Source organism: Sciurus carolinensis, chromosome 3, assembly GCF_902686445.1.
Source record: "Sciurus carolinensis chromosome 3, mSciCar1.2, whole genome shotgun sequence".
Classification (NCBI taxonomy): Eukaryota; Metazoa; Chordata; class Mammalia; order Rodentia; family Sciuridae; genus Sciurus; species Sciurus carolinensis.
Window position 1 is genome coordinate 3,342,487 of NC_062215.1, and position 23,139 is coordinate 3,365,625.

At 52.2% G+C, this 23,139-nt stretch overlaps 1 protein-coding gene across 3 annotated transcripts in view; it reads left to right on the plus strand.

Moving 5' to 3' along the window:
- The window catches only part of Usp36 (ubiquitin specific peptidase 36), a 30,335-nt gene continuing 7,196 nt past the window's right edge, over positions 1–23,139 (plus strand). For 2 of the 3 annotated variants that reach the window (XM_047544983.1, XM_047544981.1), the window contains exons 1-15: positions 1–89; positions 2,383–2,532; positions 4,279–4,549; positions 5,076–5,291; positions 8,845–8,955; positions 9,557–9,659; positions 13,157–13,224; positions 13,608–13,678; positions 14,272–14,354; positions 15,262–15,373; positions 16,387–16,527; positions 17,303–17,403; positions 18,187–18,325; positions 20,864–21,529; positions 22,145–22,275. In XM_047544983.1, the coding sequence (XP_047400939.1) occupies positions 4,297–4,549; positions 5,076–5,291; positions 8,845–8,955; positions 9,557–9,659; positions 13,157–13,224; positions 13,608–13,678; positions 14,272–14,354; positions 15,262–15,373; positions 16,387–16,527; positions 17,303–17,403; positions 18,187–18,325; positions 20,864–21,529; positions 22,145–22,275 (2,195 nt within the window). In that variant the 5' untranslated portion in view covers positions 1–89; positions 2,383–2,532; positions 4,279–4,296. Of the gene's footprint in view, positions 90–2,294; positions 2,533–4,278; positions 4,550–5,075; positions 5,292–8,844; positions 8,956–9,556; positions 9,660–13,156; positions 13,225–13,607; positions 13,679–14,271; positions 14,355–15,261; positions 15,374–16,386; positions 16,528–17,302; positions 17,404–18,186; positions 18,326–20,863; positions 21,530–22,144; positions 22,276–23,139 lie in introns of all 3 variants that reach the window. The other variant, XM_047544982.1, reaches the window with a different exon arrangement.

The window sequence follows — 23,139 nt, forward strand, 5'->3', positions numbered from 1 at the left end:
GGCGCCGGAGGCCCGGATGGTGCGCGTGCGGCCGGGGCAGAGGAGACGCCAGCGCCGCGCGGGCCTGCCGCGGGCCGCTGTAGGGCAGGGTAGGCTGGGGCCGGGCGGGGCGGCGCGCAGGCCCGCGAGGGGCTTCCTCCGGGCCTGGGGCGCGGGAAGGGGTGGCGGGGCGCAGGGCACACGGTGTGGCTCGGGGATGACAAGGCGCGCGTCCGCCGGGGTCCGGGGAGTGTCCGCGGGCGCTGGGGGAGGTTTCGTCCTCGAGGGACTGGGGAGGACCCCGCAGAAGGCCATGAGGGTCGGGATGACCCGTGGAGTGCCGGGGATGCGCTGTCCACGAGGGTCTCAGGGTGACCCCGGGGAGGGTCAGTGGTGTCCTCCACGAGGGTCTCGGGGAGTCCGGGGCAGCGCCGGGTTTGCGCTGTCCACGAGGGTCTCGGGGTGACCCCGGGGATGGCTACGAGGGTTCGCGAAGGTCTTGGGATGGCCCAGGGAGCACCCGGGGATGCACTGCCCACCAGGGGCTCCACAGGAACCTCAGGGAGGGGCCAAGGCCTGACGTCGTGGTCCGTGCAGGGGTTGGGTGGGCCCAGGAATGCACTGTGTCAGCAGGGGTTGGTGGGGTTTTCAGAAGTCTTGGGTCCTGGGCTGTGCGGTCTATGCAGGGATCTTGGGGTGACCCAGCAGGGATGGATGGCGCAACTGGACCCAGCTAGGAGCCAAGGGCAGGGGAGGAAGTAACAGCCTGTGTCCAGTCGGGCAGCCTTTACCCACAAAAGTGTCCTTTTTCTAGGGTGCAGACTTTCTCTGAAATGGGCTAGGTCAGAATGGGGAGAGAGCATTTTGCTGGGCTGCAGAGAAGTGCTTCCTTTCACTGAGATGTGGAGAAGGTAGCTTCCCCCACAGTCGCCATTGGAGGGGGCTGTGACGAGTGCCTGCGGCTTGTGATGGGTTGTCTGACATGCTCCCTAGAACCCTTGGTACCAGAGTAGTATCCTAAAACAGACTGAGGAGAGGGGAGAATACTCCCTTGCCCACATAGCCCAGGTAATGGATGCCAAGAAGCAGGCTCCAAGGAGACATGTGGTTTGTCCTTCCCTGGCTCTGCCCAAGACACGCTGCAGAATCGGGAGGCCCCAGCCCTCTGTCTTGGGCTGCCCGTCTCTAGCATGTGGTTGACCCTGTGAATCTCGAGTGCAGTTTATCTTGGAAAAGTGAATTTAAAGGGAGGAGGGAGGGAGAGAATGTATTTAAGTAGCGTCATTTCAAGGAGGCTGCTCGAGTCCTCTCAGAAGCAGAAACGTGTGTCCATAAGCGTAAGCTGTTCCTGGACCGCAAGAGGTCTGGACTGCAGAGAGCATCCTTCCTGAGCCCAGGAGCGTTTATGCTAAGAATGATGCCCACCAGAGGGCTGGCTGGTGATTGCAGGAATATTTTTCTTGGTTCCTACGTCTCAGAGAGAGAGCATTGTTTAGGTCATCATCACTTAACGTTTCTGGTGGAATTGAGAGAGATTAATCTTTCTGCCCCAACTGGAAAAATTGTTCACAATATCCGACTCTGTGTTAGAGTAGTTTGTTATTCCAAGTGGAATTTGGTTAAATTTCCTGAGAGTTTACTTAATCCTCTAGCAAAATAGCTTCTGAACATGAGCTAGTGGACCCATGTTGGTCCAGGACAGGATTCTCACCTGACCATGATAAGGTGTTAAGTCCTGACCAGAAAAATCCAAGTGGCATTCTGGGGAGGTTTTTGGAGGACTGGATGTCATTGCTTTGCAGATTGTCCCTTATTCTGAGTTCATTCCATTATGGGGTTTTTTTGGTGGGGGGTATTGATAGGTTTTTATTTAGGGATGGGATGGAATGGAAGGTCTGAGATGCTGCACAGCATTCTGGGGGTGGGGAAGCTAATCAGGTGCTCAGGCAGCTACTAAAGCGGAGCACTGGGACCACGTTCCCTCTGCATTTTGTATGTTTGAATTTTTGCAGTAAACATTTCTAAGCCTCTTAATTCTATGTAAGTTACAATGACTTTAAAATAGAAGTTAAAGGCCATACTTAGCAAAGTAAAAATTTGACAAGTTTTCTTCTTCTTACTCTTCAGAATGAGATTTAGACTTTAGTGGACCGGTAAGTTTAGTGCTAGGGTGAAGATGTGGAGAGGTGACAGTGTTGTCCATGCACATACATTGCAGTAATTTGTGGCTGGTCAGCACGGTCCTCTGGATGTATCCTGAACTTAGCCCCAGAGATATCCCTTTAACCTTAATGATGACTTTGTTCTGGTTGAAGGTCACAGTTCCCACATCATCCATGGGAAGACTGAAGAGACAGCAGGGAAGAGTCAGCCTTGGGTGATGGTCTCACTGCTTGCCCACAGGTGCTGACACCCATTTTGGACTCTGTACGTGGCAGCGTTGGCCACTGAACAGGCCAGCCTCTCTCTGGGAGTGCCTGAATTGAAGTGCCTCATCAGAGAACCTGACTCCCTGCTGTTGGGGGAGCATCCCAGCACTTTCGGGTGTCCCAGGTGAGCCTGCAAAGCTTTGCCTCTTCATCACCCATTCGCTGTGTGCGACCCAGCAGTTTGTTGCTTTGGCAAGAAGTCTTAGATAATCCCCACTGAACAGCTTTTGATTTCCTCACACCAGAGCCTTGCGCTTACTTTTTTAAAAAAACTACTTTCTTGTATTTCTGTTCTTATATGGAATTAGGTGACCCATGCTGACAGGTTTGAATGACTTAGTTAGAGATCCCTGCTTTCACTAGGGCAGGGCTTTGGGGTGTGACTGACCGGCTGATTCTCCAGTGCGGTGCTAGTACTGGTTACCTTGGGGGTCATCATTTGGAGGGAGTGAGCAGTTTCAGGGACGTGTTTTTCTAAGTGTGACTCAGTCTTAGCTTTGGCTAGGATGGTCGGGGGTAGGGAGTGGGGTGGAGCGAGCATTCCGAGGTGAGGGAGGGCTCTCCCTGGTTATAGTTTCTGTGCTCTGCTAGTGGTGGCAGGCCCAGTGTAGCAAGCTGGCTCTCTGATGCCTGCAGCCACCTTCCCACCTATTTTTGTCTGTATTTTACAATGCCAGAGCAGGAGGATTTATGAAAAGTTCTTGTCCCTGCATGGGTAGCTAAAGATGACAGGTGACCCAGACTTGCTACCTTCAAAACCTGTGTCCCCTCCTGCCCACTTCTCCTTCATTGCTATTTTGAAAGTGGTGGGAGGAGCTTTGTTTAACATTAGGCTATTCTAGGCCTGTTCCTTTGTTCTTTTTCTTCTCACTCCTCCCTCACTTTTTAAAAAATTATTTTGTTTCCTTTTAATTTTTCTTCCCTTAGTTTTAGATAATTTGTACATGCACTGCCTGATAGAAATATGATGAGAGCCACAAATGTAATGTGAAATTTTTACTACAGCCACATTAGAAAAATAAAAAACAGAGGAGGTGAAGTTAATTTTCATATAATTTTTTAACCCAATATATATATAAAATATTATCATTTTGACATGTAACCAATTTTTGAGATGCTTCACATTCTTCTCTTAACTAAACCCTTGAAGTCTGGTGGGTCCTTCTGCTGGGCACTGTCCTCTTTTCCTGTGCTCAGGAGCCTTGTGACCCAGGACCTTGTGCTGACAAGCTCAGGTCTTCAGACATGGGCCCGTGCCCTTGTGTGCTATCCTTTATTACAGGGCTGTGTGTGTGTAAGTAACCAGAGCATGTGTGAGAGTGAGTGATTCCCTGTTCTGAGCAGACATTGGGACCCTGTGCTGTCCCTTTAAGGAAACATCCCCAACTGTGACTTGTGGACACTCGATATGTATTTGTTGAAGAGATGCTGGACGCAGAGTGGCCTGGCAGCCCAGATGCTGTCTCTGTGCATTCCCAGCTCTTCATGTGCTTGTCTTAAACTTTCGGTACCAGGGATTGAACCCAGCTACACCTAACCACTGAGCCACATCCCCAGCTCTTTGATTTTTTACTTTGAGACAGGTTCTTGCCAAGTTGCTCAGGGTCTTGCTAAGTTGGTGAGACTGACCTTGAATTTGTGATCCTGAGCTGCCGGGACTATAGGCATGCACCACCATGCCCAGCTGCGCACGCGTCTCGAGAGGTAAAGCACAGACTCTCGTGGGTCTGTGTCGCCCTCTTTCATGCTTTCTTGTAGGCTGGCAGCTGACCCATGGAAGCTTTTGTGGTGGCTAGCATCCATGGTGACAAGCAGAAGCGATGCTCTTATTCCTGGGATGTAATTTTTTGTGTATTTGTGTTCCTTCTAGTCCCCACAGGAATGCACCATGCCAATAGTCGATAAGTTGAAGGAAGCCCTGAAACCCGGTCGCAAGGACTCAGCTGAGGATGGGGAACTGGGAAAGCTCCTGGCCTCCTCTGCCAAGAAGGTCCTTTTACAGAAGATCGAGTTTGAGCCGGCCAGCAAGAGCTTCTCCTACCAGCTGGAGTCCTTGAAGAGCAAATACATCCTGTTAAACCCCAAGACTGAGGGAGCCAGTCGCCCCAGGAGTGGAGACGAGCTTCAGACCAGGAGACAGGGTACATGCTTGCAGGGCACTGGCGGGGAGGCCTTCACTCAGTGTTGGCTGAGTGAGTGGGCCCACTGTGGGCAGTAGGATCTCAACAGGGAGTACTGGATTTCACATGGGGTCCGTGGGCATCAGTCGAAGAGGTCATGCTGTGGGGTTTCTAGGAAGGAGGTCTGTATTTGGAGGCTCTTTGGAATAAGCCCCCTCTCCATTGACCCCCCTGCCCTGGGTTTAATAGGATTGAAAACTAGGCTTGGAAGTAGAGAAATGGGGTGGGCTGCATATGGCCTTAGCTCGGCACTGTGCCGGGGCTGGTTCCTTCCCTCATCCACACAGGAAGCTGTGTGGTCTGGAAGGTCCCTGGCATGACTGTTCACTGAGTTCCCTGGGGCTTCCAGTCCTGGGAGTGCCATGCCCCTCCAGGGAGCTCTTCCGACTAACGTACATGCTAGGAAAACGTCCGAGGGTTTCTTTTGGAATCTGCCTGTGTGTAGACTTACTTGACCCCTTTTCTTCCTTTTCCCTTTTTTCCTTAGGGAATGAGCGCCCATGTGGTGGTGATGGAGTCCCAGCCCCACAGAAAGTGCTCTTCCCCACAGAGCGCCTGTCTTTGAGGTGGGAGCGGGTTTTCCGAGTTGGCGCAGGGCTGCACAACTTGGGCAACACCTGCTTCCTGAACTCCACCATACAGTGCTTGACCTATACACCGCCTCTGGCCAACTATCTGCTCTCCAAGGAGCATGCACGCAACTGTGAGTGGGGCTGACAGTGTGGGGTGACTGCGAGCTAGAACCCCCCTTCTCTAACCAGATACACCATGCATGCGGGCACTGCCCTTCCCATCTGGATTACCCTGGTGAAGTTGTTGACGTGTAGTAACTAGTCAGACCCACGTTTGAGGTGGAACACACCAGTAATCCCAGCGGCTCAGGAGGCTGAGGCAAGAGTACTGTGAGTTCAAGGCCAGCCTGGGCAACACAGTAAAGCCCAATCCCAAAATAAAAAAGCCTAAAACTTAATTAGATCTGCTGTAGGACAGGCTGTGCAAGTTTGGTTGTGTTCTCCAAACTTTTCTGAAGGAAATTACCCAAACAGAAATGAAGGTTTGCAAAAGATAGTTCCACAGTATGTATATTCAGTTATTTTATACACCTGTATACCAGTGTTTTATGTACACTATAAAACATGTCTCAAAGTAGAAGTTAAAATGGAGTAAAGTAAAGGTGAATTAAAATATGACATCAAAAACCAGGCATGATGAGTTATCTCTGTAATCCCAGCTATTTAGCGAGACCCTGTCTTTAAAGGAAAAATTAAATGGCATGGGGGTGTAGCTCAGTGGTAAAGCACCCCTGGGTTCAGTCCCCAGTACCAAAATAAAGAAAAGGATCAAAAAACTGAAGGAAATCTGAGGAGTCTATTTTAACTATTAAAGAAAGTGAAGCAAATGCTTAAAAGGCTTCCCACAGACTTCATCAGTCTGGTATGATTTCATGGGTAAGTTTCGTTTTTGTTTTCTTTCTTTTATACTGGGGATCGAACCCAAGGCCTCTCATGTGTTAGGTAAATGCTCTACCACTGAGCTACATCCCAGCCCTTACAGGTAAGTTCTGTGAAACTTTTAAGAATTAAATCATACCGATCCTTTACAAAGTCATCTAGTGAATCAGAAAAGAATAGAGAGAATATTCCCCACCTTGTTCTGGAAGGTTCTTATAACTTGGATTCAAAATTAAGGACAAAATAAGAAAGAAAAGTTACAATCTCATGCATGAGGCTTAAAGTTCTAGATTAAATACTAGCAGACTGAAGAGTTTTTCAACACATGAGCAACTCCTGCCCATCATGGGACTGTAAGAGCATTTCGCTGCCAGGAAATCTCTCTTGAAGTTGGGGGGCCACAGCACTGCGGTCGAGGGCCTGGAGCTGGCCTGCAGGCCTGCCTCCCAGTCCTGCTGCTGAATACTACTGCCTTCTCTATGCCGCCTGTCCACGGTGTGCAGAATAGCATCATCTGCCTCACAGAGTTGCCATGGAGCTCAGGTGACTTCTGTGAACGTAGAGCAGGACTGGCGGTGCACAAAGTACTGTATGAGTGACTGCTAATTAACTGTCTATGTAGTTAAGTGCTGTCTTAGTGGAGTGAAAGAGAAAGTCAGCTGAAAATATTCTTGATTAAAAGAAAGAACATACTTAGCAGAGTAGCAATAGCTGGGCATCTCCTTGCTCTGATAAAGGAACATATGCTCTACCACAAAAGGCAGCACAGCACCATTCCAGAGACGCGAGCCTGGCATGGCATGAGTACTGCCCTTGCCAGCTCTGTCGCCACTGTGCTGCTCCTGGCTGAGCGCAGTGTGCCGACCTGCAGTCCCAGCGACTCGGAGGCTGAGGCTGAGCCGTTTTTCAGCTGTGATGATTGATTCAGGAGAACTGGGTCACGTCTCCAAAGCCTGGTGATGTGCACGGTGAGTGGCACTGCTTGGGCAGCATGCCTGTGAGTGAACAGTGGTCGGCGCCTCGGGTGGACTGCCCGTTTTTCCCGCTGCTTCTCCTGTGAGCACTAGCTGCTCTAAGGAGAGGCCAGTGCCACTCTGAAATGCTAACATGCTATAGTGTCCCAGCATTTTATGTGAAATGCATGGGGGACAGTCCTACCTTTTCTCCCTGCACCCAACACACCCCCTGAGTGGGCCCCGTGTGGACTGGACTGTGATCTGTCTCTCTGCTGCTGGAGGCCTGAAGATGGAGGCTGCACCTTGCCAGGGGTCTCCTGGGCAGCACAGTGTGAGCAGCCCCAGAGGGACCTGGGCAAGCCCTGTCCCTGGCCTGAGCAGAGGTGTTCCTGAAGTCATAGGGTTCACTTCTGAGTTATGGTTTTCTAACTTGCAGGAAAAAGTATTTGTCCCTGTGCCACTTAATCTCAGACACTGCCGGGGGTTCGGGAAAACTACCTCATTTAAGTAGTTGCCCTATTCAAGGGATGTTGTATGAGGCTGGGCATCAGCGGCCTTCTACATAGTGACTGGAGGCACCCTTTCCATGTGTCTTTCCTATCCTAATTGAGGCTAGGTCTTGAAAAGAAGTGCTTTTAATAGTTGTTGAAGCTGTTTTGTTTTAAAGTACTAATACCAGTTTTTGCCTAATTTTTGAGTCCTCTAACTATTACTATCATTTAAAAAATGTAATGAATGCATATGCTTTGACAAGTCAGAAGTCCACAGTGGAAACTAGATTTGTGTGTGTTCTGGGGAGTGGGAAGCAGCTGTCCACATGATGGCGTTCCCGCGAAGGGGAGCACAGGGTGGCAGGACCAGCACTGTGTCCACGGCAGGGTTTGAGGAGCAGGTTGCTGGTAAGCGAGACCCAGCTCATGGTGCAGTTGGTGTGGGTTGAGTTCGTAAGCACACAGCCAAAATGGCACGTGTTGTTTGTGGCTACGCACCACGATCAGCACTGTCCATACACAAATGGCCTCGTCCAGAGTAGTGGTCACCTGGACGAAGGAACCTGGAGAATGGGATTGCACAGTGTTTCACTTTCACGACACCTAAAGTGGGTGGGCTGGGTGGCATTACAGTCTTTGTATGTCTTGTATTTAAAATAAAATGGGTCTCAATTGTAGAGGAAGAACGTGTCGCTCTGGTCTGAGCCTAGTGAGAAACCAGTTCTTTACCTCCAGCAGGGGTTGGCAGGTGGATCTGGCCCGTGACCTGGTTTGTAAGTCAAGTGTTGTTGAACACTTGCACGCCCATCCATATTGTCGGGCTGCTTTTGCATCACAGTGGCAGAAGTGCACAGCTGTGGCAGACATCGTGTAGTTTACAAAGCCAAATATATTTGCTGTTTGGACCCTCACAGTTTTCAGCCCTGATGAATAGCAGTGAGGTATTTACTGCACTCAGGAGAGCTGAGATACCTGCATCTGAGGTGCATACTGAGGAACCATCAGGAAGCTCTGAAATATGTAAGCCTGTCGACTGAGTGATATAACTTAGAAATGTAAGGAGACATTTTTCTAAGCTTCCTGTTGGAAGTCAGCCTTATTCTTTCTGTAAACCACTGATGCAGCAGGTCAGGGACACTACCTGCAGTGCTGGTGTGCAGTTGGTGGAGCTACGGCTTCGGGTGGGCCACGTCCACCACCCCAGCACCCTCCAGCACAGGGGACATTTCCCTGATGATCCCTGGGATCTCAGCCATCTAGCTGATGACCTTCACGCATCTGGTTAGGTCCAGTTTGGAGGTGTCATTCTAAGTTCTTGAGAAAGCTCTTGTCCTAACGTTGCTTCTTCCATGTGGCAGGCCACCACGGGAGCTTCTGCATGCTGTGCGTCATGCAGAACCACATTGTCCAGGCCTTCGCCAACAGTGGCAACGCCATCAAGCCCGTCTCCTTCATCCGTGATCTGAAAAGTAAGGGTGGACCCACGGCCAGATGCCTGCAAAACACTAGCTCTTGTTGGCACTTCACGCCGTCACACGTGACATTTTAGGAATCCTTGCATGCTAAAGATCCTGCCTTTAGCAGTGTAGACCAAAGGGTGGGCTTTGAGAGTGACTGGACCAGGTGGGTGGAGAAGGCCTCCTGGTGGGAGCAGGTCTGGCCAGGCAGATGGACCACTTGTGTGTGTGTTCGAGACTGGCAGGCGAGCAGTGTGGGGAGGCAGGTGGGGATGTACTGTGTCTTTCTGAGCGTCAGAGGAACGTGCTGTGGGAATCAGATTTCCCAGTTGCTCAGCAGGAAAGATGAATCCACAGTGGCTCTTGAACCTGTGCAGATTGTGGCACTAAAGCATGGTTTGGATTCGTTAGTCTTCTGCGTTACCTTGGGAAGCAGTTCATTGGTGGCTCTTACATCTGAGTGGCACTTGTGCCTTCCTATTAAGGAACAGGGTTCAAGCCCTCGGTCTCACTAAAGAAAGTCTGCAGCTTCCTCACTTAGTACCTTCCCCCGTGCCCTGGTGATTGACAGTGGGGCTGGCAGCTCTTCCCTCCCTTTTGTTTCCTTCTTCAGAGATCGCCCGGCACTTCCGCTTTGGGAACCAAGAGGATGCACATGAGTTTCTCCGGTACACTATCGATGCCATGCAGAAGGCCTGCTTGAACGGCTGTGCCAAGTAGGTGCTCCACTTCCCACTTTTCCTGGGGTTGTGGCCCCTTGGGATTATCCTGGGGAGGCTGTGGCTCTCCGCCTCCCTGGCCTTCCTCTGCAGACAGCAGAGTTCGTGTGTAGACGCTGGACCTGCCAGAGCCCAAGCAGGGGGCTGCCAGGGCGGGACTGTCACCCCAACACCCCGCCGTGGCAGCGTGGCAGGATCAGGTGGCAGGATGAGGCCACAGCACCACTGTCCTGGGCTCAGGGGCAGGGAGGTGCTTTCTCAGGTCTCCTGGAGGAAGCCCTTATCTTTCTGAAGTCACTTTGTTTCTGGGGTGCAGACGGTGGCAGAACATGTGTGCACTTGGGAAGGGTGGTGGGAGAGCTCAGGTTTTCAAGGTGTGACACCGTATGGTCACATTTGAGAACATAGGACATGGCTGTCCGTGTAGCAGGTGACTACTTCCTATGTGTTCTGGTCACCATCTGGAAGTGCTTTTATATGCTCCCTGGGTTCACGGTTCAGATGAGATCAAACAGGGAGTTCCCCCAGTTTCCTGGTAATCACCCAGACTCTAAAAAGAAAGTATTCTGGAAATACTTACCTAAACAATGTAGGAAACATCTAGAATGTTCTTTAGAAAGGTTAGTTGGGTTGTTGCAGTGGTTGAAATAGAAAAACCTCTGGTTTCAGTGGTGATAGTCTTCTGTTGTTCATAGATAGACAGTGATCTCTCACCAGGCTCTTGGACGCTGGTTCCCTGTTCTGAGGGTTTGCTCATGGGCTCTTCCCTCCCTCCCCTACCCCTTTCATGGGATCTAACTTGGGCACTGGTTATTTGCTGAATACCTTTGAGTGCCAGGCCCTGTGGCAGGTGCTGGGAATTTCAAGGTTAAAAGTGAGGAGCTTACAGTGTGGTTGGAAGACAAGCCCGTCAGCCAGCATTTACATCACCCTGTGGGAAATGCAGTCCCCAGGGACTGGCCACATGGGGGAGTCACCCTGCCACCTCCTCTGGAAAGTGACCCTAGCACTTATGTGACTGAAGTTGAGGGGCGTTAGGGTATGGGCCTGGGTGAGGGCCTGCAGAGCAGGTGGAAGGGGCGTGGGGTCTGCAGTATCAGCCAGTCCTGGCCAGGACACAGTCACCTGGCAAGTGGAGGACAGTAGCAGGTGCCTTGGCCCTAGGCCAGACCACTTAGCAAGAGTCGAGTGGTGGGAACTGTTGGATGGCGTGGGCTGGGTGGAGTGGGTGGCTTGGGTTTGGAACTGTTGCTGGGAGATGGAGTCCAGGGATGTGGTCTGAGCCATTGGCCAGTATTGGGAGAGGGGAGGCAGACCAGGTATCAGGTGGACATGGTGCTCACCGTCCGCTGGTCTAGTGGGAGGTAGTAGGGGAAAAGCCCAGCATTCCGTTGAGTGTGCTGGTGGAAGACCCTTTTGGGTTTGGTGACCTTGATGATTTGGATGTGACTTGCATTGTGGTCAGAACATGTTCATGGGATGTCTCGGGAACTTCCTGATGTCTTCCCTTGACTGTCCAGCGCGTAGCCAGTGCTCATGAATGTCCCTGTGTGCTGGGATCTTGTGCTGTCGACTGCATTGCTTTTGTCTTGTATATGACACACTTGCATCCCTGGGTACGCTTGGAACTGGGAGTGACTGCTGAGTCTGGTCACTGCCCTGTCGGGCTCCTTACCTCCTCTGTGTCTCCTTTGCACTGTGGTTGCAGATTAGGTGCTCACCTCTGTCCTGTCTGCTGAGAAGGGTTGCTTTTGTGGTGCAGAGCGTCTCTGTCATGTTCCCGTTCTGTGGTCCTCAGATTGTGCCCTCGCTCCCCAGGCTCCCTCTGCCTCCTCTGCTGCCCTTCTGAGCCCTGTCCTCCATATTCCTACATCTACTAGGTCTTGCTCAGTAAGCCAAACTGAAAATCTTCAATAGGCAAGTCAAACCCCTTGGCTAATTGTTGTGACTGAAAAGTTTGGTCTCAGCTTTTATTGTTGTATTCACTGTCATTACGTAGGGCATATTTCCAGGCGGCTTTTTCATGACTCGTTATACTTTTTTTAGTAGTAAACTTTAGTGTTGTGCTGTTTTGCAATGCTGGAGCTTGGGCCCAGGGCCTTGCATATGCTAGGCAAGCGCTCTGCCACTGGGCCACACCCCAGCTCCTTTCTTGATGTTCGGGCAGATTGGCATGTTGGTGATCTTCTTTTGATCTACCCTTTTAAATGCCTGTGGTCCTGTTTTCCAAGTCCTCGTGCACGGGCTCGTCAGCTTTCCGAGGAGCGCCTCCTACCTTTCTCCCTCTCTTCCTCCCACCTGGGCTTCCCGTGCACTTTGCCAGGGCAGCCTGCCTTCTGATAGGGTTAAGGACAGATGTGTCCCAGGTTAGTTTCCTGCTCTTGCCCTTGTGAGCTATTGGCTCTTTTTGGGTTGGAGCCTTCAGCGATCCTCTTGTCTGCCTGGGCCCCGTGTGGTCCTCGCATTGGTGCTTGCTGGCTTCTCAGCTTCTGCCTGGACTGCAGCCACCCGCAAGTTTGCTTGTGCTCTGAGATTGTGTCCTTGCTGGTTTTTGGTTTAAACACTCCTTCTTTTGATGAGTGACAGTGGTGGTAGATAGTAGCAGTTGACTTTTCATTTCCTACCTTTACAATGTAAAAATTGGATCCCTCCAAATAATTTGGAACTCCCAGAGTCCGGGAAGCATTAGGTCACGGAAGGCTGGGCACGGGCCCCTGCTCTGCAGTGGTGGCGAGCCGCAGTAAGAATCGTGCGGCATGCGGAGAGAGCCCTGGAGGCAGCACACTCGGCACCTGCCAAGGGCGTGGTGCCCGGGAGCAGTCTGGAAGCAGCAAGGGTGCTGAGGGCCTGGGCAGGGGCACTGTCTGGGAGCAGGTCTCCTGGTCTCCTGTGGAAGGCTCCAGAGCGGTGGGATTGGCGCTGCAGAGGCCCTCAGTGGTGGAGGATGGCGAGGAGCCAGGAGCAGAGGTCAGCGTGAGGCTGGGCACCGTCCGCGGACACGACAGCCGCACAGGCACGCACCTGCAGGAGCACTGCGCTCCCCACTCCTGGCAAGGTGGTTGTCGGTGCCCAGGCTCCTGCGAGGAGCAGTGCGGGCGGAGTTAGAAGGTGGGTGACCTGTCCCTCCGCCCTGGGCTGAGCAGGGCACGGAGGGCCTTTGCTCCTGCCTGTTCCGTCACCCCACTGCCCAGGGGAGGACGGGAGGTCTTGGCCTCCACCCATCCCATATTTGGGTCCTCCTTATCCTATTGAGACTGAAAAGAGAAGTGAGACGGTGAGGACGCAGGACTCTGCTGAGCTGTGGCTTCCAGAGAAGCAGGGGCAGGGTTGCCTGTTGATACGGGGAGCTCTGTGGGGAGCCCCAGCGGTGCTGGGACCCCTGGCACAGGTTAGGGTGTTGACTGGGGAGCGTCTCTTGCATCCCATGGAACTGGGTGCGAGTACAGCTCTGCCTGTCGCCTGGCACTCTCCAAGGCATGTGGCCTTCTTTTCAGATTGGATCGTCAAACACAGGCTACTACCCTGGTGCATCAGATTTTTGGAGGGTACCTCAGGTCACGAGGTAAGTGGGGACGATTCTCCACCCGCCTGATGCCTCATCGATTGGAGCTTGACCCAGGAACCCTGAGCCTCCAGGGTGCAGTCACGTGTGCACAGTGCTGGTGCTGGTTTGGGTCCTCAGTTTGAGCTGTTGTCCTCCCACTAAGCGGACTCCCAGACTGGCCCGTGCAGTTGCCCGTCAGGGGCAGGGCCGGGCCAACGGGAAGGGGATGGCGTTGCCGCGCTGCTTATGAGAGGGAGCGCCCACAGCTCCGGACTCTCAGAGACTGGTGTGGTGTTCCACTTTGCAAAAGCCAGGTGGGGGGTTGTAACCCTCTGCTTCCTTTGGGTGTTGGAGCCTGGGTCCCCACATGGGCTGCCCACTGCCTCGTTGTTCTGTTGCAGTGAAGTGTGCTGTGTGCAAGAGCGTCTCGGACACCTACGACCCCTACTTGGACATAGCGCTGGAGATCCGGGTACGGGCAGGCTCTGTGTTCGTGTTGCATCAGGAGAGGAAGTTCAGAGGCGAGGCAAACCATAAAGGCAGATCATCAGAGCAGATGGGTGGGAGACCGTGGAGCCTCGCCGCCCCGTGGGGCATCCTGTCTGCGTGTCTCTCTGTCCTTCTCCTGCATACGTTCCTTTCATTTAAAAAAATGATAAATGGAGCCTGTGTGCCCAGCAGCCACGTGTGGTGCAGCCACCCCGCACAGCCCTGCAGGTGTCGAGGCCACACCTGGGCCCCGTGTTTTGCCGGGCTTGCTGCTGTGTGGCCTTGGGCCTCTGCCTTTGCTGAGCTTCTGAGCAGATCTGGCTGCAGGCTGGATGGAAGGGACTGATTCACGTGGCTGTCACTGTCACCACCAGAGAAAGGGCACAGGCTGGCTCTTTGCTACTTTGTGGTGGATGTTCCCATCTCAGGAGGGGGCAGCAAGTGCACCAGTTCTTATGCAAATTGAGTTTTGTGATTTGCTGCCTCAGCCTTTTCTGGAAAAGACCTTAAATCTGGCGTTTCCTGAGTCAGCCTTTTTCTGCTGTTAATTCCAGTCCCTGTTTTTCTCCTTCTCAGCAAGCTGCAAATATTGTGCGTGCTCTGGAACTTTTTGTGAAACCAGATGTCCTGAGTGGAGACAATGCCTATATGTGTTCTAAGTAAGTGTCCCTTTGCTCCTGGAAGAGTCCAGAAAGTGTAAGACAGGTGTGGACTCGGCACATGTCTTCTCGTGGAGTGACCCCCTGCTCAGTTTCTGAAGAGACTGCTGTCTGTGAACGGTTCTTTCATGACACAAACACAGGAATGGCCCTGTTTCTACAGTGGCTTGCAGGGCTTGTCATTGCTCTAAAGTTGCATGTGTACTGACTTGTGAAGTAGGGACCACTGTTATCCCCACTGCCCAGGATGGGCAAACTGAGGCACAGAGAAGGGAAGGGACTGGCCCAAGGCCTTATCCATAGTGTGTAGCCGAGAACCACTTGCCGGCCTGCCTCCGAAGGGGCATGCTGCACACACAGGTCTTCCTAGTGTTGTGCAGTCTTGTTGGGTAGATGTCCTCATATGTAGTCATTTTAAAGCTGTAACTGCTAAAGAATATTTCCTTAATTCTGCTTCTTGAGTTTTTCATACTCTGCCCAGTTCCTTTGTTCCCCTCTAGCTCTGCTGCCCCTGTCTCTGGAAACTGGTCACCTGCATCCATTTCCTCCCCTTCCTCTACTTGTCTTCTGGCTTTGCTTACAGCAGTTTCCTGCCTGCCTGTTATTTCTTGGCCACATTTGCTTTCATTAGTTCTTTCCTGTGTTGTGCCAAAGTCATTCTTTTTTATGCCTCTGTTGAGCCTCCTGGTTGGTGAGGTACTGTGCTTTGGGATCTCCATCTTCCTTCCCATCTTTGCTGCCCTCCAGTAGCTTTCCTTGACTTAGGGCAAGTTGATTTTGGTGTTTGGCATTTAGAAGGCACAAATCTCATTGAAGACTCCCTTATAGTCCTTCATGCTATTCATGTAGCAAACATGGTGTTCTTCAGAGCGTGAACTGACACCTTTTTCACTCACCGTCTCCATAGATGCAAGAAGAAGGTCCCCGCCAGCAAGCGCTTCACCATCCACAGGACTTCCAACGTGCTCACGCTTTCCCTCAAACGCTTTGCCAACTCCAGTGGGGGGAAGATCACCAAGGTGCGTGCTCACTGCACTCCGGTCCGCAGCCGGGCTGCACTTTACCCCAGGGCCCAGGGACCTGCGTTTCATTGGAATTGTATATGATTGTTATACACAGTTCAGTTTGAGGACCTCTGTCTTACTGGAATCTCTCCTCCCGACTTCCGCTTGTTCTCAGGGTGCTCTCAGTACAGAAGTCAGGGTTTCCTTAAGAATAAGCCTGGTGAACACAGGACTGTAGCTCTGGTCTGTAGTGTTCTGTCTTATGTCTGAAGCAGGGGCGTTGCACGCGGTGGCTTTTTTGTGGCATGTGGAGTGAAGACCTGCTTTTTGCACAGTGGCATTTAACTGAAAGATGTCTGTTCTCAGCTAGAGCCTGGCCATGTGGTTTGGGGCAAAGCACTTGTCTCTGGAAAGATAATTTTTAAAACTTTTTTTCTATAGTTCTCAAGTTACTTGTAAAGCTAATATAATTAAAAATATGTATTAATGTTTTTTGGGGGAAAATGTCTTTCCCTGTGGAAACCTTCAGTTGCTGGGGTACGTTAATGTTGGCATGAGTAGGGTCTGTCCCAATCCATTAGAAACATGACTTACCAGAGCAGGTGGCTGAATCCATTCAGCATCTTCGTTCTGAAGACCTAGACCCCCGCACTTGGCCTGTTCTTCCCCCAGCCTTGCTCCTGTAGAGTAGAGGGAGGGAAACCAGTTGCTCTTCTCATTTTGTAGGTGGGGCCAGGTAGTGTGAGAGCCAGCTTAGATGTGTGACAAAGACAAGAACAAACTGATTCATTCAGTGGGACAGTAAGATCACTTCCCATAAGTGGGTTGGACAGGGCTCACACCTTGGCTACTTGTCCTTTGTCATTGATCATTGACAAGTATGTGTGGGGGGTGGGGGTCACTGTACACCGGGTGGCCCCAAATTGTTAAAGACAACCAAGTGGGGCATTTCATGTGGTCATGGATGGCAAGGGCAAATGGATTCAGGGGTAAAGATTTATCTGCCTCTTCCTTGAATTTTCCAACAGGATGTAGGCTATCCAGAATTCCTAAACATCCGTCCATATATGTCCCAGAGTAATGGCGATCCTGTCATGTATGGGCTCTACGCTGTCCTGGTCCACTCAGGTTACAGCTGCCATGCTGGGCACTACTACTGCTATGTGAAGGTGAGTGCTGGTGTGTTCTGTCCAGTTGCCCTGGTTGGTGGGCTGGCACTACCTTCTAGGGGCAAGCTGGCCTTGCCCGTGGCAGTTCACACTTGGCCTCTGCACATTTGTTCTGGAAAGCGTTGATGTTCACAGTAGTATTCAGGTCCTGTGGCCTTCGTGCACGGAGTAGAAAGATATCTTTAAAAACGGTTCCAGCTGGGCATGGTGGCACATGCCTATAACCCAGCAGCTTGGGAGGCTGAGGCAGGAGGATCACAAGTTCAAAGCAGACTCCTTAACTTAGGGATACCCTGTCTCAAAATAAAAAAAAAAAATAAAAAGGGCTGGAGATGTGGCTCAGTGGTTAAGTACCCCTGCCGTCAATCCCTGAAACCAAAAAAGAACAGTTCCACTAGAAGCTGTATTCTGGGGCTGACAGATATCCTGATCCTGGAGAGCCAGCTGCCTTGTCCTTAAACATGGAGAAATTTAGTCAGAGGCCACATGGTAGGAGATGCCATAGTGCTTAGATCTGCCTAAGTCCCCTTTAAGAAGAGTAACTGGGGTCACATTTGGAGGGTGCACACATTACACTTCTTGTGTGTATGATGTTGAGAACCGAACCCAGGGCCTCACACGTGCAAGGCAGGTGCCGAGCTGTGTTCCCAGCCTTCAGGTGGTACGCATTTTAATGAGGAATGGCTACTGGCTAGTAAGCAACCAGACACCTGTGAAGTGAGGATGGCGGCGTGTCTCTTGATTGTTTTCTTTCCTGCACCCCCGTGCTGTGCAGGCGAGCAGCGGACAGTGGTACCAGATGAATGACTCCTTGGTCCATTCCAGCAACGTCAAGGTGGTTCTCCACCAGCAGGCCTACCTGCTCTTCTACCTGCGGTGAGGAGCCCAACCTCCCCACTCTCCTGTGGAAGGGATTGGGAATCAGCGGGGAACTTGGCATCCCGAGTCAAGTGCCATGCGTCCGCTCCTCTGGGAGGGAACCTTCTCAGTGAAGGCCACTAGCTGTGGAGTAAAAGCCAGAGCCTGGGGAGGCAGGACAGGGTTCCTTCTGCTTCTGCCCTCGTGTTGATGCTGCCATGAAGCTGCCTGGACAGTCACCCATCGTCTTGCCATGCTGCCCCAAATGATTTGTTGCCCGTGTGGCAGCCAGGCGGCACAACTCCCTGTGGGGACGCAGTCCCGTGGCAGGGAAGGCACGGGTGGTGCCTTCTGGGGCTGACAGATATCCTGATCCTGGAGAGCCAGCTGCCTTGTCCTTAAACATGGAGACATGGTGGGGCTGCAGCAGCTTCTTTGGAAGGGGCCTTTCCTTGACCTGCTCCCTGACCTGGAGGTTGAAGGATGTGGCGACTGAGATGTTTCTGCTGTTTTTTCCACCCCGCGGAGGTTTGGGTGACACATGAGGGGTATTTTGCCTTCTGGTGCCGCGCTCTCCCACATTGCCGTGCCTGAGGCTCTGTCCAGCCTCTGGTTGGTTAAGGGCAGGGTGATTCAGGGAGACTTAGGTTCTCTCAGTGGTTTTTCTGCCTTTGCCCTGTCTTCCCGAAAAAGCAGAAATGTAACCTCAACTTCAAGTTACCCCAGTTCTTCCTTGCTATCCATTTTGTTGTGCCTTTGGGCTTCAGTGCAAGTTCCTTGACTCGTTTCCTTCCTCTGCAGAATTCCATGCTCTAAGAAAAGTCCCGAGGGCCCCATTTCCAAGACAGGCTCTGCTCTTCCCAGTCGCCCAAGTGTGGTTCTAGATCATACCAAGAAGAACGTGAGCAATGGGGTTGCTTCTTCCCCACCAACTGCAAAGGTACTGTCTAAGGTGGTGGGGTGAGCCAGGAGCGGTGGTGCATTCCTGTAATCCCAGTGGCTAGGGAGGCTGAGGCAGGAGGAGGGAGCTCAGGTTCAAAGCTAGCCTCAGCAACTTAGCCAGGCTCTATCTCAAAAATGACTGGGGATATGGCTCAAGTGGTTAAGTGCCCCTGTGTTCAGTGCTTGGAACCAAAAAAGATGGTGGGCTAACGTGGCTGCTCTTGGAGCTCCTGCCTCATGCCTCACAGAATTCCAGGGGTCTCCTCACATGGGAACCTCAGCCTCAGTGGGAAGAATTTCAGGCAGTAGTTTTGTGTCAGTCAGCACTATTTTCTAAACCAGCCATCAGCTTACGTTGGGTAGAGAGACGAGTCATGAGAGAGACTGAGCCATCAGACATAACTGATGCACAGGTGTGTCCTGCTCTGTGGGCCTGCTGTTGTTCAGACATGCCACACAGGCTTGCTGGTGGCCCCAAGCTACAGTTCAGCACTATGACACATGGCGTGTGTCAGGGCAAACGTCTGGATTCTGATGACCATCCTGTGGCTCTGTAGGGATCCTCCTTCACCAGCAGCTAAACACGTTGAGGGTGAAAGGACATCATGTGTGCAGTCTGCCCAGATGCTTTAGCAATAGGGAAACGTACCCGGGTCTGCACAACATAAGGAAAGCACAGCAAAGCTGTGTGGCAAGATGCTGGCAGTCGGGGGGCCCCTTGAAGCTATCTTTGTGGATATTCGAAGTTTTTTGCTTAAAGCAGTTGAGAATGCAGTTTTCCTGGCAGGGTGACGAGCCGTTTCCTCCTTCCACCACGCTGACCTTTTCGAGTCAGTGGGCCTTGGCACCTGTCTCTGATGGCCTCCTTCTGACCAGAGAGCTGAGCCCACCCCAGCAGTGTCAGGGCTTCTCTCAGTCTGCAGTGGGTTAGGCACATATGGACCGTTGTCTCCCTTCAGCATTCAGGAAAACAGCAGCTGCAATGAGGCCCATTAGAGCTGATGTAGGAATTGAAGTGCACGGTCTAACTGCAGAATTGGAGACTGCTCTCAGGGGCAGGTTGTGCCTGAGGGTGGCTGCAGGCACCCAGAATCCCGCTCAGGCACATCTTCAAGGCTGCTGCACTTACAGTTAGTATTTTCAGTACATGAAGTTTTCCACATTTGCTGCAGTTGCATAGAAGCTGTTTTTAAGTAGGATTGTGCAAATTCTAGTGTTGTAGAACCTTTGATAGCAGTGTGATGGAAAGCTGTATTTCTGTTAGAAAACAGTAAACTACTATAAAATGTGGCCCACTGGGCGTGATAGCACATGCCTGTGATTCCAGATGCTTGGGAGGCTGAGGCAGAAGGATTGTAAGCTCAAGGCCAGCCTTGTCAACTTAGCAAGATCTGTCTCAAAAATTATAAGGGTGGACTGGGGTTGTGGCTCAGTGGTGGAGCACTTGCCTAGCATGCATGAGACACTGAGTTTGATTTTCAGCACTGTATATAAATAAATGAATAAGATAAAGATCTATCAACAGCTATAAATATGTGTGTGTGTGTAAAAGTTTTTAAAAATGCAAGGATAACAAGAGCTGGGGTGTCGCTCAGTGGTAGAGCCCTTGGGTTCAATTCACAGCCTACAAACAGAACAAAACAAAACAAAAAAATTAAAAGTAAAACCTAGACCAAAAATCTCAAAAGAAAATACAAGTGTGTTCTAACTAAACCTCTAGAAAAAAGAGGACATTCTAAGTTTAAAATCGAGAGATAATTTAGAAAAAGTATAAATTGGCTAACTTAATACATAAATCTTAAAAATCAACAAAGGAACTAAAATGTTTGGGAACAGGGAGCTGGGCACAGATCAGTGGTAGTGTGCGCTAAGCATTTGTTGAGGACCTGGGTTCAATCCCCAGCACACAAATTTTTTTTTCAACAGATGCAACAAAAGCTTAACATTTATAACATAAAAAGCTCCTTCAGATGGTCGCACCTCTCTGCAGTGAACCTGCCGTGGGTACTCGGATAAAGTGAGAGGAGTCCAACAGCAGTGCGGTGCAGAGAGAGGCCTTCTAGAGCTTGGGGCCGGGCAGGGAAGGGTCCAGAGGAGGCATTTAACTGCATCAAGTGTCCTGTGGGCCGTGTTATGGAGTCATACTCTACGGTGTAGAGCGTACAGCACAGGCTGTACACTGACCACACCAGCAGGTGCGAAGCCATCACTGAGTAGAACCTGCGGAGAGGCTTCAGGGGTAGCTCTGAGACAAAGGGGATGCGGCTCTGCAGGCCAGCCCCGAGACTTGGCTGCTAGCACTGACGCTTGGGCCTTTCTTCCTTTGTACTTTTCCTCACTTGATGAAAACATTCTGCTTTCGTCGTACAAATGGTCATGAAACACTAAACATAGTCAGACAAATAGCAGCATTTTTACCACATGCCCAGCCAAGACTTTGCCTCGTGCCTGCTGCTGACTGCGGCTTTGTCCTCATGGCAGGGCCTGGCCAGCGCCCGCAGAGGCGCTAACTGCTTCCTCCTTTGCTCTCCCCCAGCGACCAGACCCTGCGCTGCTGAGAAAGCTGCAGGTCCCCGAGGAGATCGGCACGCCTGTTTCAAGGAATGGCTCTGTGCCAGCCTTGAAGTCACAGAATGGATGCGGTCCTGCCAAGCTGTCCTTGGGGTCCCCTTCCCCCAAACTCTCCCAAACACCCACACACACCCCGTCCCTTCTGGATGAGTCTGGAAAGAAGGTGAAGAAGCCTGCTCCCCCACAGCACTTCTCCCCGTCCCTCCGAACGCCTCAGGGCTCACCTGGTACCAGCGAATCTGGGAGTCGTCGGCAGGGCTCCTGGGACAGCCGAGACACCATCCCCTCTACCTCACCGAAGCTCCTGGCCGGTGCCATTGCAAATGGGCACGGGCTGAAGGGGGAAAACGGGAGCACAGACCTTGAGAAGGGGGTTTCCAGCAGCTCCAGCCCAGAGCACTCTGCCAGCAGTGACCCCACCAAGGTCCCACAGGCCCCCGATGGCACGACCACTCGCATCTGTGCTTCTCAGGAAACAGACTGTCCCTCTGGTCACTCCAGAGCACTTCTGAGTGAAACGGATCCTGCAGTGGGGAAGCTGAAGTCCCCCGCCCTGGGCAGCACCACCCCTGAGCCTGTGAACCTCATGTCTCCTCCACCAGCCAAGAGGCTAGCCCTGTCTGCCAAGAAGGTGGGCATGGAGGGGTCTCAGGCCAGCTGGACCGTAGCAGGGTGGTGGGAGATGTCGGAAGGCGTTGGCCTTCCTCATTCCAGAGGCACAAGGCACCTTTTGGGCATACCTGGCAGTTTGGAGGTTACAAAGCACTGCCGTGGGGTGGAGGAGGTGGGTGTCGAGGGAGCTCCAGCGCTCAGTTCCTGCTGGAGCTGGGCCCGGGGTAGGTCTCCATTTCTGCTGTAGATGTGGTGTAGAAGGGTGAGAGCCAGGCTCACCAGGACGCATGTGGTGGCCAGGGGTGCTGGAGCAGCTTGAGCCTTGGGGACCCTTGTGCAGGTTGGAGCTGGGGTGCCTCTGGGGTCTCAGGGCATGACACCATGCTGTGTCGTGCTGAGGTTTTTGTCTAAGTTTCCTTCCTTCTTCCTTTTTGTTTCTAACCAACAATACTTCTGGTTCTTCTACCACCCCTCCTTCCCTCTCCCCCTGTTTTCTCTTCCTATTCCCTTATCCTTTCTGGGCTCTGTTTTTTGTTTGTTGTTTTTTTGTTTGTTTTAAATTTTTTATTTTCCCTCTTCACTCACGGAAACCTTTTTTAGACCACCAAGTTTTTATTTATGTCAATAACTGCAGGCCAGCACCCTGCGGAGGGCGACCGGCAGTGACCTCCGTTCACCTCCCCCCTCACCATTCTCCGACCTCACCTACCCCATGAAAGCTGCTCACCCCGTCGTTGCCTCCACCTGGCCTGTCAGTAGAACCAGGTGAGCTTTCGTGTGGGGCCCTGGGTGCCATCGGCTCTCCTGTGGTTAGGCGTGCATGGCCGGTGAGGAGCTGCAGAGGGTCCAGGGCAGGCCACCTCTCACCTGCTCCCTTCCCGTTTGGCAACAGAGCCCGCTTGGTTGAAGGCTGTGGAGTCTCTGCAGTCCGGGCATGCTGTTTTTGTCTTATTCTTCATCTGTCTGCTGCGTGCGAGTCATGCTGGGCATGCTGAGGGCTGCCCTGTCCTGTAGCTCCGGCCAGCCCCAGACACAACCTGACTGGGAAGAGAAAGGCTGTGAGTGGGCTCAGAGGCCTGGGAGCCCTTCAGGGCCATCCTGGTTTGCTAGCCAGGGTCACATCTTGGTCTCCCAGCAGTGTGCCCTGCCTCCTTAGCCCTCGGAGCATCCCGTGGGCTCCTGGCCATTGACCAGATGTGGCTTCTAGAATAGGGAGACTCAGTTCTGTGGGCACTGCAGGAACTGCCTTGGGGCTCTTCAGAGCCCTCTGTGGATGGGCTTCCCCCGCGTTCCCTCCTGCCCCGTGAGACGCAGTGACACGGTGCTGGGAACCTCCGGCATGCTGAGGGTGGAGTGGTGCGTCTCTGATCGTGGGGTTGAGGGCACCCAAACCCCTGGGCAGCTGGGGAGGCCAGGAGAGGGTGCTGGCGAGGGGCACAACCACCTGGACTCTCACTGCACGCCTCCGCCTTGCCCGTACCCTGTGGGGCGGCGTGTGACTGTCCGTGCTCAGGCGTGCAGCCCTGGCCCTGGCATGGTAGGTCTGCAGCTGTCCAGGTATTTGTTGGGTATTTTCTCTTGTTCTTTTTTTGTCATGTGACCTTTTTAAACACACTCCAGAAAACACCT